Source organism: Accipiter gentilis, chromosome 6, assembly GCF_929443795.1.
Source record: "Accipiter gentilis chromosome 6, bAccGen1.1, whole genome shotgun sequence".
In the NCBI taxonomy this organism is placed as follows: domain Eukaryota; kingdom Metazoa; phylum Chordata; class Aves; order Accipitriformes; family Accipitridae; genus Astur; species Astur gentilis.
This window is the reverse complement of record NC_064885.1, coordinates 4,074,757-4,089,791: the sequence shown is the minus strand read 5'-3', so window position 1 is coordinate 4,089,791 and position 15,035 is coordinate 4,074,757. Positions and strand designations below refer to the sequence as shown.

Sequence of the window (15,035 nt, the reverse complement as noted above, 5' to 3'; positions counted from 1 at the left end):
TCTCTTGCTATTAAGAATAGTCTTCAGAGGCTGCTTCTTGCTTTGACTGCTGTCAGATGTTCTGAGTAAAAAAAAAAAAAAAATAAAAAAATACTAGAGTGCAGTTTATAGAGTAGCTTCTACCTTTAGAGCTTGCAGGGAGTATAATGAAGTAATCCTCCATTTCCCATATGGAAACTAGGGCAGAATGGAGAGAAGAACTGGTTTGGTGACTCGTGTACTTTCCTGGTGGCTGAGGAAACCCATGTCCAGCTCCCAGCTTTCCCACGGGCTTCCAGGCTGTCGCATCAGTGAGTCACATAGGGCAGCAGCTAGGAGGGCTGACTCTGGGTCCTGGCTTCTCCAAGGTGTGGTGCAGAGTTGGACCTCAACGTGCACGCTTCTCCAGAGGTGTTTGGGAGACTAGGCTTGATGGAAATCATCTTTTTAGCATCTTTGCACCTTTGTAATCATTTCCAAATCTATTAAGTGTTGGAAGAACGAATAGAGATGGCAAGCATTGGAGCGACAGGAAAGTGGTAGATAACAGAAGCAGGAAGATGTAAGGGCAGTCAGCAAGTCAGTGTCTGAGCTGTGAATAAAAATCTGTCCTCCTTGATCTAATCTGCAAACATCTGCAATCATACCTCCTGTCTCCTGGCTGCTCTGACTCTTCCCTGTGCTCTCGATCAAACCCTAGATCATCCTGTGGGCTAGGAGACCATTATCACCTTTGTGAGCTAAGTGTTCTGTCTCTTTTCTCTTTTGAACTTAGGTTTGTGTGAAGTCCCCCATTCCTTCTGACCGAATCTCTTCCTCTGAAGCGGTCACCAGCGTGTGGAGCCTGCCCCACACCCATCACCTGCCAAACCACGGCCTTTACCTGTGTCTTCCGGTGTTTCCCGTGCGACCCGTCCTGCGGGAGTGCCTCCTGGGCCACCCCAGAGTTCACGCAGCGCTCAGTGGCTCCAATGGTGAAGATGACAAGGTCCAAGACTTTCCAGGCATATCTGCCTTCATGCCACAGGACCTACAGCTGCATTCACTGCAGGGCTCATCTTGCCAACCACGATGAGCTCATTTCCAAGGTACGTGCATGACCTCACCCACAGGTGCTGGGCAGACGCCTCTTCCCCGGGGAGCGGAAGGGTGCGTTCGCTCGCACCGCAGGTCAGTTGCCGTGGAAGTGCCTGGCCTTAACCGGTACCACAGTTTTTGCTTGGAAAATGGGCTCTCAGCCTAAAGGATCTATTTGTGAGCTGCCGTTTTTGTTTTAAGAGGTCTTGAAAATAGCTGTAGGGGACCGGTTTCCAAATTCGGGCCTCTGGAGTGCTTACTGGCGGTCGGTCTCTTCCCATGATACTGCCTCCTCCCTCTCATTTCCAGCTGTAAAACTGCACTAACTGATGGCCAGGACTGTGTAAATTACCTTTCTGATACTTCTTGTTTGTGTACATGCTTGTCAGCGTAGTGAAAGGGTTGTTGCATGATCATGACTTGGAAACGAAGTGTCTGGAGATGTTCTCTCTGTTAAACTCTGAGCTGTACCAAGCAACTACACTAAAGCTCCTACTTACGGGAAGGTTCTCTGATGCTTCTACCAAAATGTAAGACGGCTTTCCAAAGACTGATGAGTTGTTGCTCAAACCCTCGTATTTTTGCCAGTCTACTAACAAGACACTTTGCAGTGACAAAGCAAAGGATGGATGGTAGGATGTGCTCTGAGCTGGGGAGGGTGGAAGGATTCTGTGCTGTCTTCTGATCTGTTGATCATGAGGGGAAGGGTCTTGAGGATAAGCTAAATGAAAAGCTTTCAGAACCACTAAGGCAGGGGCCTTTGATGTGAAGGGAGTCGGCCAGTAAGAGGATCTCTTTCTGAAGTGCGAAAACTAAACTTACTCAGTGTCTGTTGGAGCCTGCAGTGCCTGGCTGTGGTCAGGCATCAAGTTTCCAGGTTTTGGCTGCCTTGGCAATCAACTGTTCCATGAAGTTTATTCAGCTTATAAAATTTGTGTTCAGAAGAAACAGACACACCATAAGATTTATTAGCTGAGATGAGAGGAAATTGCGCTGCAAGCTGTGTGTGTGTGTGTGCATGCGCAACTTAAACCAGTTCAGCTTCTTGCAGGAGCCTTGAGAGAAAGGTCAGGATCGCAAGGGGCGGAGGTGCTCTGCCCGTTAGAAGGTGTGTAGTTACGAAGTGGTTCCCCTCTTCCTGTTTGCACAAAAAAGATTAGAAAGTGTCACCTTGCATCAAGGGCATCTGTCCTTACAGGGTTGACATCTTAACAGCTGTGGAGGTCCTTTTAGATTCACCATGCTGGGTGTTCAGACTTGTCTTCTTCCGTTGGAGGCTGTCTCCTGCCTTTTTCTCTTGGTTGGTGCATGGGCCAGGTTGATGCTTACCTCTGTGATGTTGTCTCCATGCCAAACAATTGAATTTTAAGTATTCTGGTATGAATAATGCTGATTGCAGACTGCTACAATTTTGCTTTTTGCAGTTTCTGAATGGACAGGCTTCCTATTAGGCTATCACTTCTGAGTCATTCTGGGCCTCATGGGAGCTCCTCTTGTGCTGGTAAAATTGCAGTGGTTCTTAGCAGAACTGTCCTTGAGGACAGCAAAGCCTCAAGCTTTTAAAGAGGAGAAGGTTGTACGTTTCCTCAGCAGAAAGAAGGTTTGAAATGTAAATGTCAACAGCAGTCTATGCCCAGGTCTGGATATGAAATGCATTCAACCTGTTGGATCAGCTACGTGACTTCAGGCTCCTGTGCTCGGTTGAGGTATCTGTAGAGTGAGGTAGTGACTCCCCTTCCTTTGCATTGGGAGAGTTGTTGCCAGTTGGATTTCGTGTTGGGACACAGAAGATGCTTTAGTGGATAAAGAAGGAGGCTTGTTTTACTGTTTCTATGGTAGATTAGAGTTTGTGCTCTGCTTTTTTGGCCTTTTTTTTTTTTTTTTTTTTTTTTTTTTTTTTGACATAGCTGGTTCCCAGCCAGGGAAAACACAAGGCTATGCGTGCCCAGTGGTTTCACCTTTGACACTTCCTTCCCCTCCTTGTTCCGTGTCCATGCTCCTTCTGGTCTGCTGTGCAATGCAGGCAGCTTTGCAGGTAAGTAGCTTCCAGCAGGGCAATGCCAGTGCTGCAGACTGTTTGGAATTTGAGCTTCTAGCTGTTGAGGCACGCAGAAACTGCCCAAGAATGCTGACTGCTAAAATATGGACATGAGAGGGAAGGTCTGAAAGCACAATAAGAGGCTATGTGTATTGAATCGTGGCAGTATTAACTACAGTGTGCTGCAGTGCTTGTATCTGCTCATTCTAAAAGTTCATTGTAGACTGTGGTGTACATTTGTAATAGTATTCGGTCCTCATTGCTGGTGGCGTACTAGCGGGCCGTGCAGCTTAAATGCAAAGGATTTGGGGTTTTAGGTTTTATTTCTCAGGGTTATAAACCTTAATAAGATACATTCTTTGTATAATTGAAAACCTTATAAAAGTAATTGTGCAATCAAAATTTGTACAACTGGCTATTAAACTGAGAACAGAAGGGCAGTCCCTGCCTCAAGGGGTTTCCAATATGTGTAGAAACTTTCCCAGGCAAACTTAAATAGTCATCTTTTTATCTGTTTGAGTTAGGTTTTAAACATTTCCCTGAGGCCTTCAGCAGTTCTTTCATCACAGCCTTATATTAGCATCTGAGAACCAGGCAGTGCAATTGCCATGCTTGTTTTCCATGTGAAAACGTGGCAAATGGAGGGAAGAAACAAGTGCCATGAGGATTGGAAAGGGAGTGGGAGATTTTGTCAAACTGGAGTGTTTCTCAATCTGCAGTGTATCTCATCTTGAACCTGACTATGTCACTTTAATCAAAACAGCCCAAATGACACCATCTTTGGAAACGTTCCCCAGAAAACAGGCTTTTATGTAACAGCAGGGTGTTGGTGATTTGGCTTGATGAAATTAATTCCTTTACTCCTTTTGCCCCAAGTTGTGCAGAGACCACATGAGAGCTGTGCTGCTTTGCATGCCATGAGCTTTTAGCTCCTTTGGATACATACAAATTGCAGCATTGGCTCATGCCGTTGGCTGAAATGCAAGCTGGAGCTGAATCCCAGTATTGTTCTGTGTCAGCCCATACTTTATTTCCTCTTCATCTCCAAGTTTCCTCTCTTAGCCCTTCAGCACCAGTGTTAACTTACTCTGACTTCAAAGTGTTTTGCCAGGACCGGGTATCTGAAACTCTTTGACAAATATGACTTGGCAGGGCAGTTTTTGCTTTCCTTTCTCCTTAAGGAAAACCTTGTGCATTAAAATGGGTAGAAGGTTTCTCAATAAGCCATTGCTATTTAAAGAAAACAATCGATGCTGAGGCTTTTAAGAAAATCCAAAGCTGTTACATGAAGCCGGTTACCAAAATGTTGCCTGCTTACTTGGCCTTTTATCTTCTGCAGCCAGAGGGAAAAAGTGGTTTAGTATGTCTGATTTGTAATAAGATATAAATTGTGGGTTGGATTGTCTGGCCAAAAAAGGTCTTATTGACTTAGGAAATATAAGGTGATCAGATAGATTGGGTGGAGTGAGTAACTAGTTTTCCTTTATATGTTCCTTTGGTGTCTGGGTTAGCATGAGTGGAGGTTCTTGTTCCCTGGTAGCAATGCATCATTTAAAAATCTGTGCCAAATTTTGTACATACTCTTGTTTCATTGCTTTTTCCAATGCCTAAGTGGACTGAGACTTCGGGAACTCAACCTTGCCCTGCAACAGATTCCTGTGTGACCTTGAGTAAGTCACTTAATGTCTTTGTTCCTCCTTTCCCTACCTGTACAACTGAAATGCTGCTGTTTGTCCAGTCTGCTTGAAAGATAAAGCTTTGGAGCAGGTACCGTCTGCTCTTATGAATTAGTACAGTGTGTCCTAATCCTTTCTGGCTTTACTGTAAAAACAAAAATACCATGCCAGGCGACTGTAGTTAAAAAGCATATTTCAATGCCTTCCAATTGCCAAAAAACAAGTGAAAGATACTTGTTATTACATTTATCCTTCCCAGGCACAACATCCCATGATTTTTAGAAAGTTTAAGAAAAATATACTGGATAATCGATGGTGGCAAAACCTCCCCAGGAAGGAGGTAGAGGGTTCTTTCCTGAGAAATGTGCCTTCTACATCATTTTCTAGTGGGGCCTGGGGGAACAGCTAACAGAATAGACGTTCAACAGTGTAAACAGCATCTTTTCTCTTCCTCAAAGTAGCAGACGTGATGCTGGTTTCTACCAACTCTGTGCTACTTGGACTCTTTGTCAGCCTTTTCTGTTTGAATTCATTTGAACCTGGTGTCCAGTAAAAAAGGATGGGAACAAGAGTGAAAAGATACAGGCCAAACACAGCCGTGTTAGTGTCTCGGTTGCTGACTTTTTTTTGCTATGTGAGCAGTAATTCAGCAGAAATGTCCCTGATTATGGAAATATTTAGAGAATGTCTTGTGGGCGTCCTGCAGTTTCTTTTTTTCATGAATTACTGTGATCCAACTGCTAAACATTACGCAGTGATGTATCCTCTGAAGTTAGCCTAAGGCTTGTGGAGGAAGTTTAATGTTTTCCTTTGATGTCTGCATGGGACCCTTACTGAACATGAATGTGAAATCCTTCAACACAAAAGGCTGCAGCTCCTCCAGCACAGAGAGTTTATTAAAAAATAGAGAACTTGTGTGTGCCTGACTTTCTCAGTTGAGGTTGGATTGGTAGCTAGGGAACACTCTAGAAGCTCTTTTTTCTATCTTTTCAAACAGGAGTTGCAAGGTTTATAAGCAAACCTTGCTCCCAGTCATTGTGGCCTAGCTGCTTCCCTGGCTAGCGGACTGCTGGAGCTTGAGCTTGTTGGTACTATAGCCTTTTAGTGAGCATTATGGCAAGTTGAAAGCGTCAGACTTTGCTCTGTTGCAACTGGGGGATCTTAAAAGGATTTGAAACTTTGGTGCTGGCTTTCAGGTAAGTTGTGGATGAATTCAGCTACTTTGAAGCATTTGATGCACCATGTGTAGGTGAAATTAGCAGCAATTGTTGGGCTTTTTGGTTTGGTTTTTTTTCTTTCTGAGGATGTGGGCAAGGCAGTGTGTAATGTTCTTAGTGCTTTACTTGTCACAAACCAGCTGATACTTGTATGTTAGTTCACCTTGAAGACATAAAGGTATTTGCTGGGTGGGGGGAGCATGCACACAAGCTAAAACAATAATCCTAAAATTATGACGTGGTTGCTTCAAAACTTTAATCCTAATGCAAAAAGAAAGAGGCATTTAGTAAGTGTCCAAGACCAGTCAAGTGAAAATCCTGCATTCCCATCATAGGAAAAAACTGTGTGTGGGATGAGGCAAGTATTCCCTTTTCATAAGTATAGTTCTTACTATCATGGGGTTTCTTCCCAAATATCAATTTAAGTTTCCCAGCTTCACGGTAATGAACTCTTAAGGCCAGGAGGAGCTATCACATCATCACATCTGACCTTCTGTAGAGTATGGGCCAGCAGATTTCCTCCTGTTTCCAGCATGTCTTTCACAAAGAGCATTTAGTCTTGATTTGAAGACTTCAAGAGGGAGAACCCTCTACTCCCCTTGGTCATTTTTTCCAGTGGTTAATCATGCTTACTATTAAAAATCAGAGACCTTGGATTTAGGTTTGTCTGCCTTGTGCTCCCATCATTGGCCACTGTTTTCTTTCTCTTGCTGATGAAATAGATGTATAGTAGGTACTATTTCTCTCTATAAAAGGCTGTGGTATACAGTAACCAAGGTCACTCTTCATCACTTTTTTGATAGGCTGAACAGATTCAACTTTGTCATGGTGCAATGTTGGGGTTTTTTTCCAGTTCTGTATAATTTTTATGGTTCTATTCTACATCTTTAGCATTTCAGCACCTTTTTAGGAATGGAAACCGGGCTGGTCTCATCATTCCAGCCTCAGACTCAGCAGTAACATCTTTACAGTGTACACGTTTCATAATTTTGTTAGTCTTACTGGCTCAGAACAGTAAGCTTCTGTTCATTTATCGATTTTATGCACATTTCTAGAAGCTGTCCTACAGCTTTTGGATCCTTCTTTTCAGCTCTTGTTCCCTAATGAATTGTCACTTTTTGGTATTACTCAGAGCTTGCTCTTAATTGCAAGTATTGCTAGAGTTCAAGCTGTAAGTGATGAGCAAAGCAGCTCCGTGAGAAGTCATTAGAGTTTTTTAGCTTCCCGTTTCACTGCTGTGAACTTGTGGTAAGGTACCTTATAGTTCTTGGCTTCCATGAAGTTTAAAATTAAACGTGGGTTGAGAGGTCTTCAGTTCTTTGTAGAACAATGTGTCATCAAAGGTGTTAAATGGGAGCCTTTTCCTTCAGCATTTTGACCAGGAGATTGAGCACTGATTAGGCAGAGATGAACTCTTGCAATCAAACTCATCCCCAGGACCTTTAGTAGACAGATTTGTGTTTGCTGTCCTTGCTGTTGCTGGCCTGTATGGCAGCAGGGAGGAGGGGAGGGAGTATCAAAGGCTGTCATTTGAGTACCTCTCATCAGCTCTGAGCAGCCTTTATTTGAGAGGGAATAAACAAACAAAAATGCCCTTTGCAGGAAAAAGTCAGCATATGAAATCTGAGCTGTGTAATGAGTATTTGTAGTACCTATTCCATGGTACAGCTACTTAAATTAGATCTTTCTGTCCTGTGTAACTGCTTCCTCTGGGGCTTACCCTACAAGTCACTGTGCTCCCTCAGTTCCTACTGTCCATAGTGGGATCTGAAGACAGTCAGGATCAGGCCTCTTATTTAGTGAGGATGTGGTTGTTTAATAGAGCGAGCCCAGGGTAATTTGTACCTCCTTGTATAATTGTGTTTATATAGCAATTAATTGCTATGTGATTTTAAAATATTTCATTCTGTTCCAAAAAAGAAGGAAAAAGGTAATGATTCAAAACAGTTTAGAATTCCTTGTCAAGGAGGACGGACAGGGTAAAAATGGATTTTTCTAATCCATCACTTTCTTTATGAAAATAACTCTCCTTTCATCTGCTGCTTCCTCTGCCTTAGAATTGATGACCTGGGCATAAATAAAGTATTGTTCCCATTTATTATCCAGGGGACTGCCAGGGATGAAGGACGGTGAATCATCAGGGTTTTTGCTGCAACTGCTGCAAATCCTGAACAACTGGAGCATGGAGTTGATCAGGTCTGAGCCTTCCTGGGTTTGCTGGGTGTTTCAGTTTTTGGCCCTTGCAGTTGGAAGAGGAGGAAATGCCAGCAGGCTCAAAGGCTTGCTGGTGGGGTGAACTGCCCTATGAACTTCCTATGCAGGTGTGTACTTTTAATCTGATTTATAGTTGTAAGAACAAGCCCAGGAAAAACGCAGGTATGAGTCTCACAACTCGTGAGACCTCTGGTTTAATCTGTAATTTAGTCCCGTGCACACATGCTGGGGGGGCTTTTTCACCTACTGCCTCCTGGGGAGAAGGCCCTGGCTTCTCAGGAGGAGTCTCTTGTGGTAATTTCTATTACAGTCTCATTTTATAGTAGCAGGAAATGCTATCAGAGGGCTTCACATCTGTTTTAAGGGAGCTGTTGCGTCTGCCAGCAAGAAGCAGATCTCTAGCAGTCTGGCCTCTCCTGGAGAGGGGCCTCGGCATCCGTCTGTCAGAGGTGTTTGGCCTGACAGTTTTTCTCATCCAGCAGAACTGAAATGGGCAAGGACTGAAGCTGGAGCACACAAGGAAACTCCACCCGGAGTCTTCTCTCTTAAAATACATGGTGTGTTTGCATGGAAATCGCAAATGTTAGAATAAGTAGCAATAACAAAGGTAGGAACTGAGCCTCTCTACCTGAAACCTGGAATTTGAAGATTTCCAGTGATCTCTGTCCTCTCAGCAGTGATTGCGACAGAAGGAATGAGTTAAAATCAGATTAAGTTTAGCTTCTTATGGAGTATCTCAAATACGAACACCTCGATTCCAGCCCAGCTCTGAGAGGGGAGTCTGGGAAGAAATGCAGGCGTGGGTACACGTGTGGTCTGCTTCAGATCTGTAAGAGTCTGGGCCTGCCCTGCACTCTGGCATGGCTGAGAGACCTCGGTATCTGGGGACCTATCCTCTGGTGCACACATTTTTGTTTGATTTCCGTAGAGGGCATATGCACAATAATAAAATAAATTTCAGTACCACAATTCTTCTTTTATAGTAGAGACAAACATTCAGAATTTAAGCAAGAGATTAAACAATGAAGGGTAACTTCCAATGAACCTTCTCAGCAGTGAGGTCTACGTATGGTGGCTTCATCTTACTGCAGTGGATCTTATCCAGGGACAGAGAAGAGCTGCTGCCCTGGACAGATCTGCTTTTGCTGAAAAGCAAGTTTGCTCTCATTGTCAGCATTGGTGCTATTGTGAGCTTAGCGGCTGTATTAATGGAATACAGTGTTCCACTGATACACAGACAGTCACTATTATGCTGCTAATTAAATAACTTGTTGCATTAGCAGTTTCCGTCTTCCAACCCAGTTCTGTCTTGTGTTTATCTCTAAAACCCATGCAGTAACAATAATTAATGTGGAAAGAAAGGGCTTTGTGCTCCCCCTTGCCCCTCCTTTTTAAAGTGACTTCATTTTTGGATGCTTTGAGCCGGCATCAACCTACAGGAAGACAGCAGCACTCAAAAATGGGGGGAAACCTCACAGCTGCTGCTGTAGCAATTGCAGATTCACCAGAATAAAATGCATTTTTCATCTCTTTGTATCCAGAAAGACACCCCTGCACTTAGTTGTCATCTTCTGTAGTTTTTCACAGTAAGTAACAAAATGCTTCTCTCCGTATTGCCCTTCTACATACCAAAGTGTAAAGGTTTGCATTCAGTGGGTGTCACCGATGACTTAAGTGCCGGAGATGCCAAACTCATCTCGACTCCCTTGAACTTCCTGCAGATCTGGGAATGCAGGTATCTGTTGGTAATGAGGCCGTGGAGGTGGAGGGATCAGGGTTAACCAGCGGTATGGCCTGAGGCCCAGCATGAAGACCTGGAAGATGCGGATTTTCATTTCCTTCTCCCATCCCGTGTCATGTAGATCAGACAGTGAACATGGAGCTTACCATCTCCTTTCAGGCACTGTGTGTGGGAGATGGCCTGCCCTTCTTCAGGGCTCACGGCAGCGCTCCTGGGAGGAGCTCAGTGCGCTTCATATGACTAAACATCACTTCTGCCAGCAGGCATACATACCTTGGTAGTTTTCTTTGTTTTAACATTGGGTAAATGTCGGTCTTCTGTTGCAAGTGGTATTCTACTTATCGTCCAGCAGGAGTTAACCTGTGGCTTTTCTGTGTGCATGAATTTGTGGCTTCCTCTCTTTAATCCAATGTTGCTTCCGCAGGCTGTCTTGGCTTATCGTTTGGAGTGGTCTATGTGGGAAATGAAGCAGCTCTCTAAGACACATGCCTACCCTTTCTCCCCACTCCCTCTTCCCGTGGGGTTAAAAATGCTCCTTAGGCATTGCACTTGCTCTTATTTTTGCCTGATTAAGCAGTCTGGTGTCAATACATGTGTAGTTCCAGAAGTTGATGGAGATCATTAGAAAAGCCTAGATCTCTTTTAACTCTCTCCTCAAAAGAGGTTGGTTTCCCATGAGATAGAATAGAGTTTTACCTGCACTATACTTGTGTGTTATACAGCGCTTTGTTCCCTGGCAGCAAGGAGCAGTGGAAGAGATAGAGGAGAAGTGTATACCCCAGAAGAAGACGACTGGACCTGGTCAAAGAACTCAATGCTAGATTCCCTTCCACTCTGCAAGACCTCTGGTAGATCTTGAATTCTTGATTTGAAATGGGGGCATGGGGCAGCCATCCATGCTTGCAGAAGCTGCGCTGCCTTTCTTCTTCTGGTCTGACCAGTGCTGAGTTAATGCAGGAATGGATTTTCCTTCAGCAGAGGGAAGCTGAACAGGAGAGGAAGGGAGCAGTTGCTCCCTGATGCAGTGCCTGTGCTCCCTGCTCTCAGAGGCTGCAGGGCTCTTCGTCACACGCATCTATCCTCCCTGCTTGGGCTGCAGAGAAGAGAGGGATCTCTCTCTCCTGAAGCTGCTCTGATTTTGTGTGCCCCCTAAATAAATCAGAGTAATTGCTTTTACAAGTAAATACTGCATCTGCTTTGTTTCCCACAGTATTTCCATCCTTTTTCATCTTAAAGTCAAGTTTTGAAGCACAACAGCAGCAGCAACTAGAGACCATCAAAATCACAAGAGAAGCCCCAAAATATTGTGAAGGTTTATAGAAGTAATAAATTTGGTGTATTTTTTATTTGCCTGCAGTTGTTTGCGCCTTTAGCATTCACATTTTGAAATTTCACTTTGAAGTCTGTGGGCTAGAAACACATTTAAAAATAAATAAGAGCAGAGTCCAGGAGCCCAGGGCTTTAATAAGGAGGCTGAATAGTACAGGACTCATGATAACACGATGAGACTTAACAGTGTTGTGTTTGAACTGAATCAAAGTCTGGAGGGCAGCCTGCCAGGCACCTTGGAGGGAGAAGGGGACGGAGCAGTTTGCAACTACTTTCTGAATTTTTAGATGCTTCACCAAGCTTTGCTGAGGTTTTAGGCTTAATGGAGTGGTGGCTTAAATTGTGTTAGAAATCTGTGCACTTGAGGAAAACCAAAAATCTCAATTTTAGGCAATTTCTGTTTCCCTAGTGATCTTCATTAATTGCAAAGCCTCAGAAGAGATCTCTCTTCAGCAGTTGCAATGTAAAATTTCCCTTTGAAAGAAATCTCCTGCTCTCCCCTCTAGTGATAATGGACAGTCATACTGACACAAGAATTAATAACTGGGAATTTTCTCCTGGATCCTGACCCATTTAAATCGGTTTGTACAGCCTATCTGCCTGGGAGCAACACAGCCTCATCGGAGCATTGGTGTCACCTTCGTGTTGTGCTGACGTATGTTCGAGAACCGCTCCAATGAAAGGACAGAGCAGCATTTCATGGCTCGCTTCTGATGGGATCAGGCATCTGTATAGTCCCGTTTGTTTTCCGTTTTCCTGAGCAGCATTGATATTACGGAGATAACACTGCAGAGTGTGTGCTGAAATGTCCTTTTGCCATTCATGATACTTTTCTTTAGCAGTTTTGGAAGTCTTCCGAACAGTGCTGATTTTTCTTAGTTTCAGCTTCTAGAAACATGAAAAGATGAGAGAATCTTACTTTTAAAAAAACAAATCAAACCAAAGTCCTTATTTAAAAAAAATTTTAACATCAACTACTACTTAAATTTGCCTGAATTTTGACCCAAGCTGGGCATTTTAAGGATCAGGAGGTGGGAGGCTGGCATATGGCACTGGAACACTTGGACTTAGAGCACAGCAGAGTCCGTGATGTGAAAGCTGCATGAGCAATAAGGGCCCTTGGAGGTCCAGGCAGGTCTGAAGATGGCTTCAGGTGGTGGTGATAGCTAACTTCTTTCAGCCTTTTCAGAAAGTCTGCCCTTTGTCTCTTCTGGTTGTGGCACAGGGGATAGAGGACTTGGACCCAGCTCATGCAGCATTGCTTGTGCAACGTGAAACAGTTCCAATGGGTAATCGTTGTCCTCTTTCACACAAAGCAGGCATCGATGCTTTCCCCGTAAAAGTGAGATGTAGCAGAAACATGAGGTTCTTCAGTCACTGATAATTTGCTCCATTACATTGACCTTTTTCCTGACAGCGTCACCATACAGCCTTTTCCGAGCAGCAGAGAATTTATTTTACGGGGGGCAGGGGTGATGCCAGCGGGATAGCCTGCTGGTATTTTTGCGGGTGTGTGTTCAGACCTTTTGCACTGTCTGTCTGCAGTCTCTCCCCACCTATCCTGTGCGGTGAAAGTGCTGAGTTGGTTCCCATTAGGACAAAAGCCTCTTATCAGAAACACAGCTCGCCCCTGCTTATGTTGGGTGGGGAGGGAACACGGGGGTTGAATGAACACCTGCTGCTGCCAGGAGACAGAATAAAAAAATCTAATAACATTTCCCATCAGAATAAAAAAAGAATGTAGTAACATCTTTCATCTTTCTGGTCTGTGCACCTTCCTTCTCACAGACTACATAACCCAAGACACAAACATGGTGTAAAACTGCTCAGATGTAGCTGTTCCTAGGATGAAACACGCAGACTCGTAGTTATTCACTGTGTATTCGCACAGCAGTGTAAACTGCTGGGGAATAAGGCTGTGCTGAATTAATTGAATAACTTCAGAGATGAGTTTGGTCCACTAATTCCATATCGACTTTGGGCTTTAAATAGCATTAAGGACCCATGTTAAAACTCAATTAAAACTCAGGAATGCAGTTTGAACAGGGTAAGGTCACATCTGTGCACGAGGTGGAATAATGTAACCAGTTCCCTTGACATGGGTCTGTATCTTCGTATAATTGGAGTAAAATTGAATCTCAGTTTAATCTGATCATTGACTGTCCCTTCTGTGAGGAAGAACAAGGTGGAATTAATGAACCCCGAGGAGGTCTCTGTAGTCTGTGTGGATACAGGGACCAAGTAATTGAACTCATGCTCCCTTGGGAAACACTTGAGTATGATGCAAGGAGATGGTTGAAATGGCTCGTGCTGTCTCGGGCAGACCCCAGAATCTTCAGCAGGTGTTTTCCTAGTTATATTTTCCCAACTTATTTTCCACTGCACAGTGACTCACAAGTAACCTCCTCGTAGTCATCATACGCTTAGTGCTGTTACCAGGTATAGTGGTTCCTCTAAACACATTGCAGGACTTACCTTTTTAATCAAATCATTATTGCCATAATTAATAGGGCTTGAAAGGTGCCATTAAGGCAGAGCTTTCTATGTGATATTGGTTGTTAGGTGGGGTAGCAGCTGATAGGGATTGGGATTAAGTGCTGGAGGGAGCAGGATGAGTGTGAGGAGAGTGTCTGTTTTGGGAGCATATCTTTATACGCAAACTCACGTGCACTCCAGCTGGATTTGACATCATGCTTTGGTCGTACTTAAAAGGTCTCCTCTCCGTATTCAAATTGTATTTTATGAGAACATCTCATCCTTAGATGCTTAAGGGCTAAATCAGCAGCAAGAATAGATAAATCTTACAGTCAGTGTTGTGCAAATGATTGTAGTAACTTAAAAACAAAAGTTGTATGTGTAGGTGGGAATTAAGTGATAACAGAGCTATCTCCGAATTGATCGTTGGATGAATTTTTCTCACACAGACTTCAGTGCCTCTTAAACCCGGGATTTCGTAATACGGTTTCTCTTCCTGAATTGCTCTGTCCCACTGGGGATATCACAAGCACAGAAGACATGTCCTTTTTTTGAAGAGTCCAGATGGCTGTGGTAATTTGGCTTCTCCTGATGCTACCGTTTCACATTGCCGAGGACGTGCCGACTGCCGTTGATCTCTGGCGGTGCCTTTGGGCCCTCTGTTCTGTTTGCATCCTTGCAGTGAGACTTATTTGTAGCTTTGAAGAGCATAGCATGGAGGGGCACACTCTGTTCATTTTTCCTCTTGTACCTCTTTGGGACCAGTTGCCTTTTCATTTTTGTTTTATTGGTTTCTTAAAAGGCTGCCAGCTGGATATAGGTAAGTGGGGGTTTTCTCTACTGCAGACTGCAGAGAACAAGCATCAGTATGTAGCCGTTTAGTCCTGGCAACTGCTTCCTATTTTTCCAGATGATTCCAGCCAGCTCTTTTTGTGTTTAGCCTATTGTCAAATGCTGTCACAAAGACTTGGGGTATTAATCCTGTCATCTGTTCAGAGTGTGGAACTGCTGAGTGGGCTGCGCAGTGAATGAGAAGCTGTAGGTACTAGGGAAAAGGGGTATGGTGTGTAGGCGTGTTTGGAGCACATTCAGAATTCATGCATTTCCCTGGCTGTACTGATTGAATGTAAAAATTTCCTTCTGTGTCTCCAGCAGTCACCAGTAACAGGAATGTGCAAGTGCAGAGGTCAGACGGCGGTGGGAACGCAGGTGGAATGTGAAAGAGGCAGGAGTGATGGAGGGGCATAGCCCTTCTCTGCATGCACGTGTGGTTGTCTTGTCTGCTGTTG

General features: G+C 44.0%; 1 protein-coding gene across 1 annotated transcript in view; it reads left to right on the top strand.

The window, feature by feature from the left end:
• YPEL2 (yippee like 2) overlaps positions 1-15,035 on the top strand; it is a 39,801-nt gene that overhangs the window by 12,392 nt on the left and 12,374 nt on the right. The window contains exon 2 of the mRNA XM_049804062.1: positions 755-1,067. Coding sequence (XP_049660019.1) covers positions 951-1,067 — 117 coding nt within the window. The 5' untranslated portion in view covers positions 755-950. The remainder of the gene's footprint in view (positions 1-754; positions 1,068-15,035) is intronic.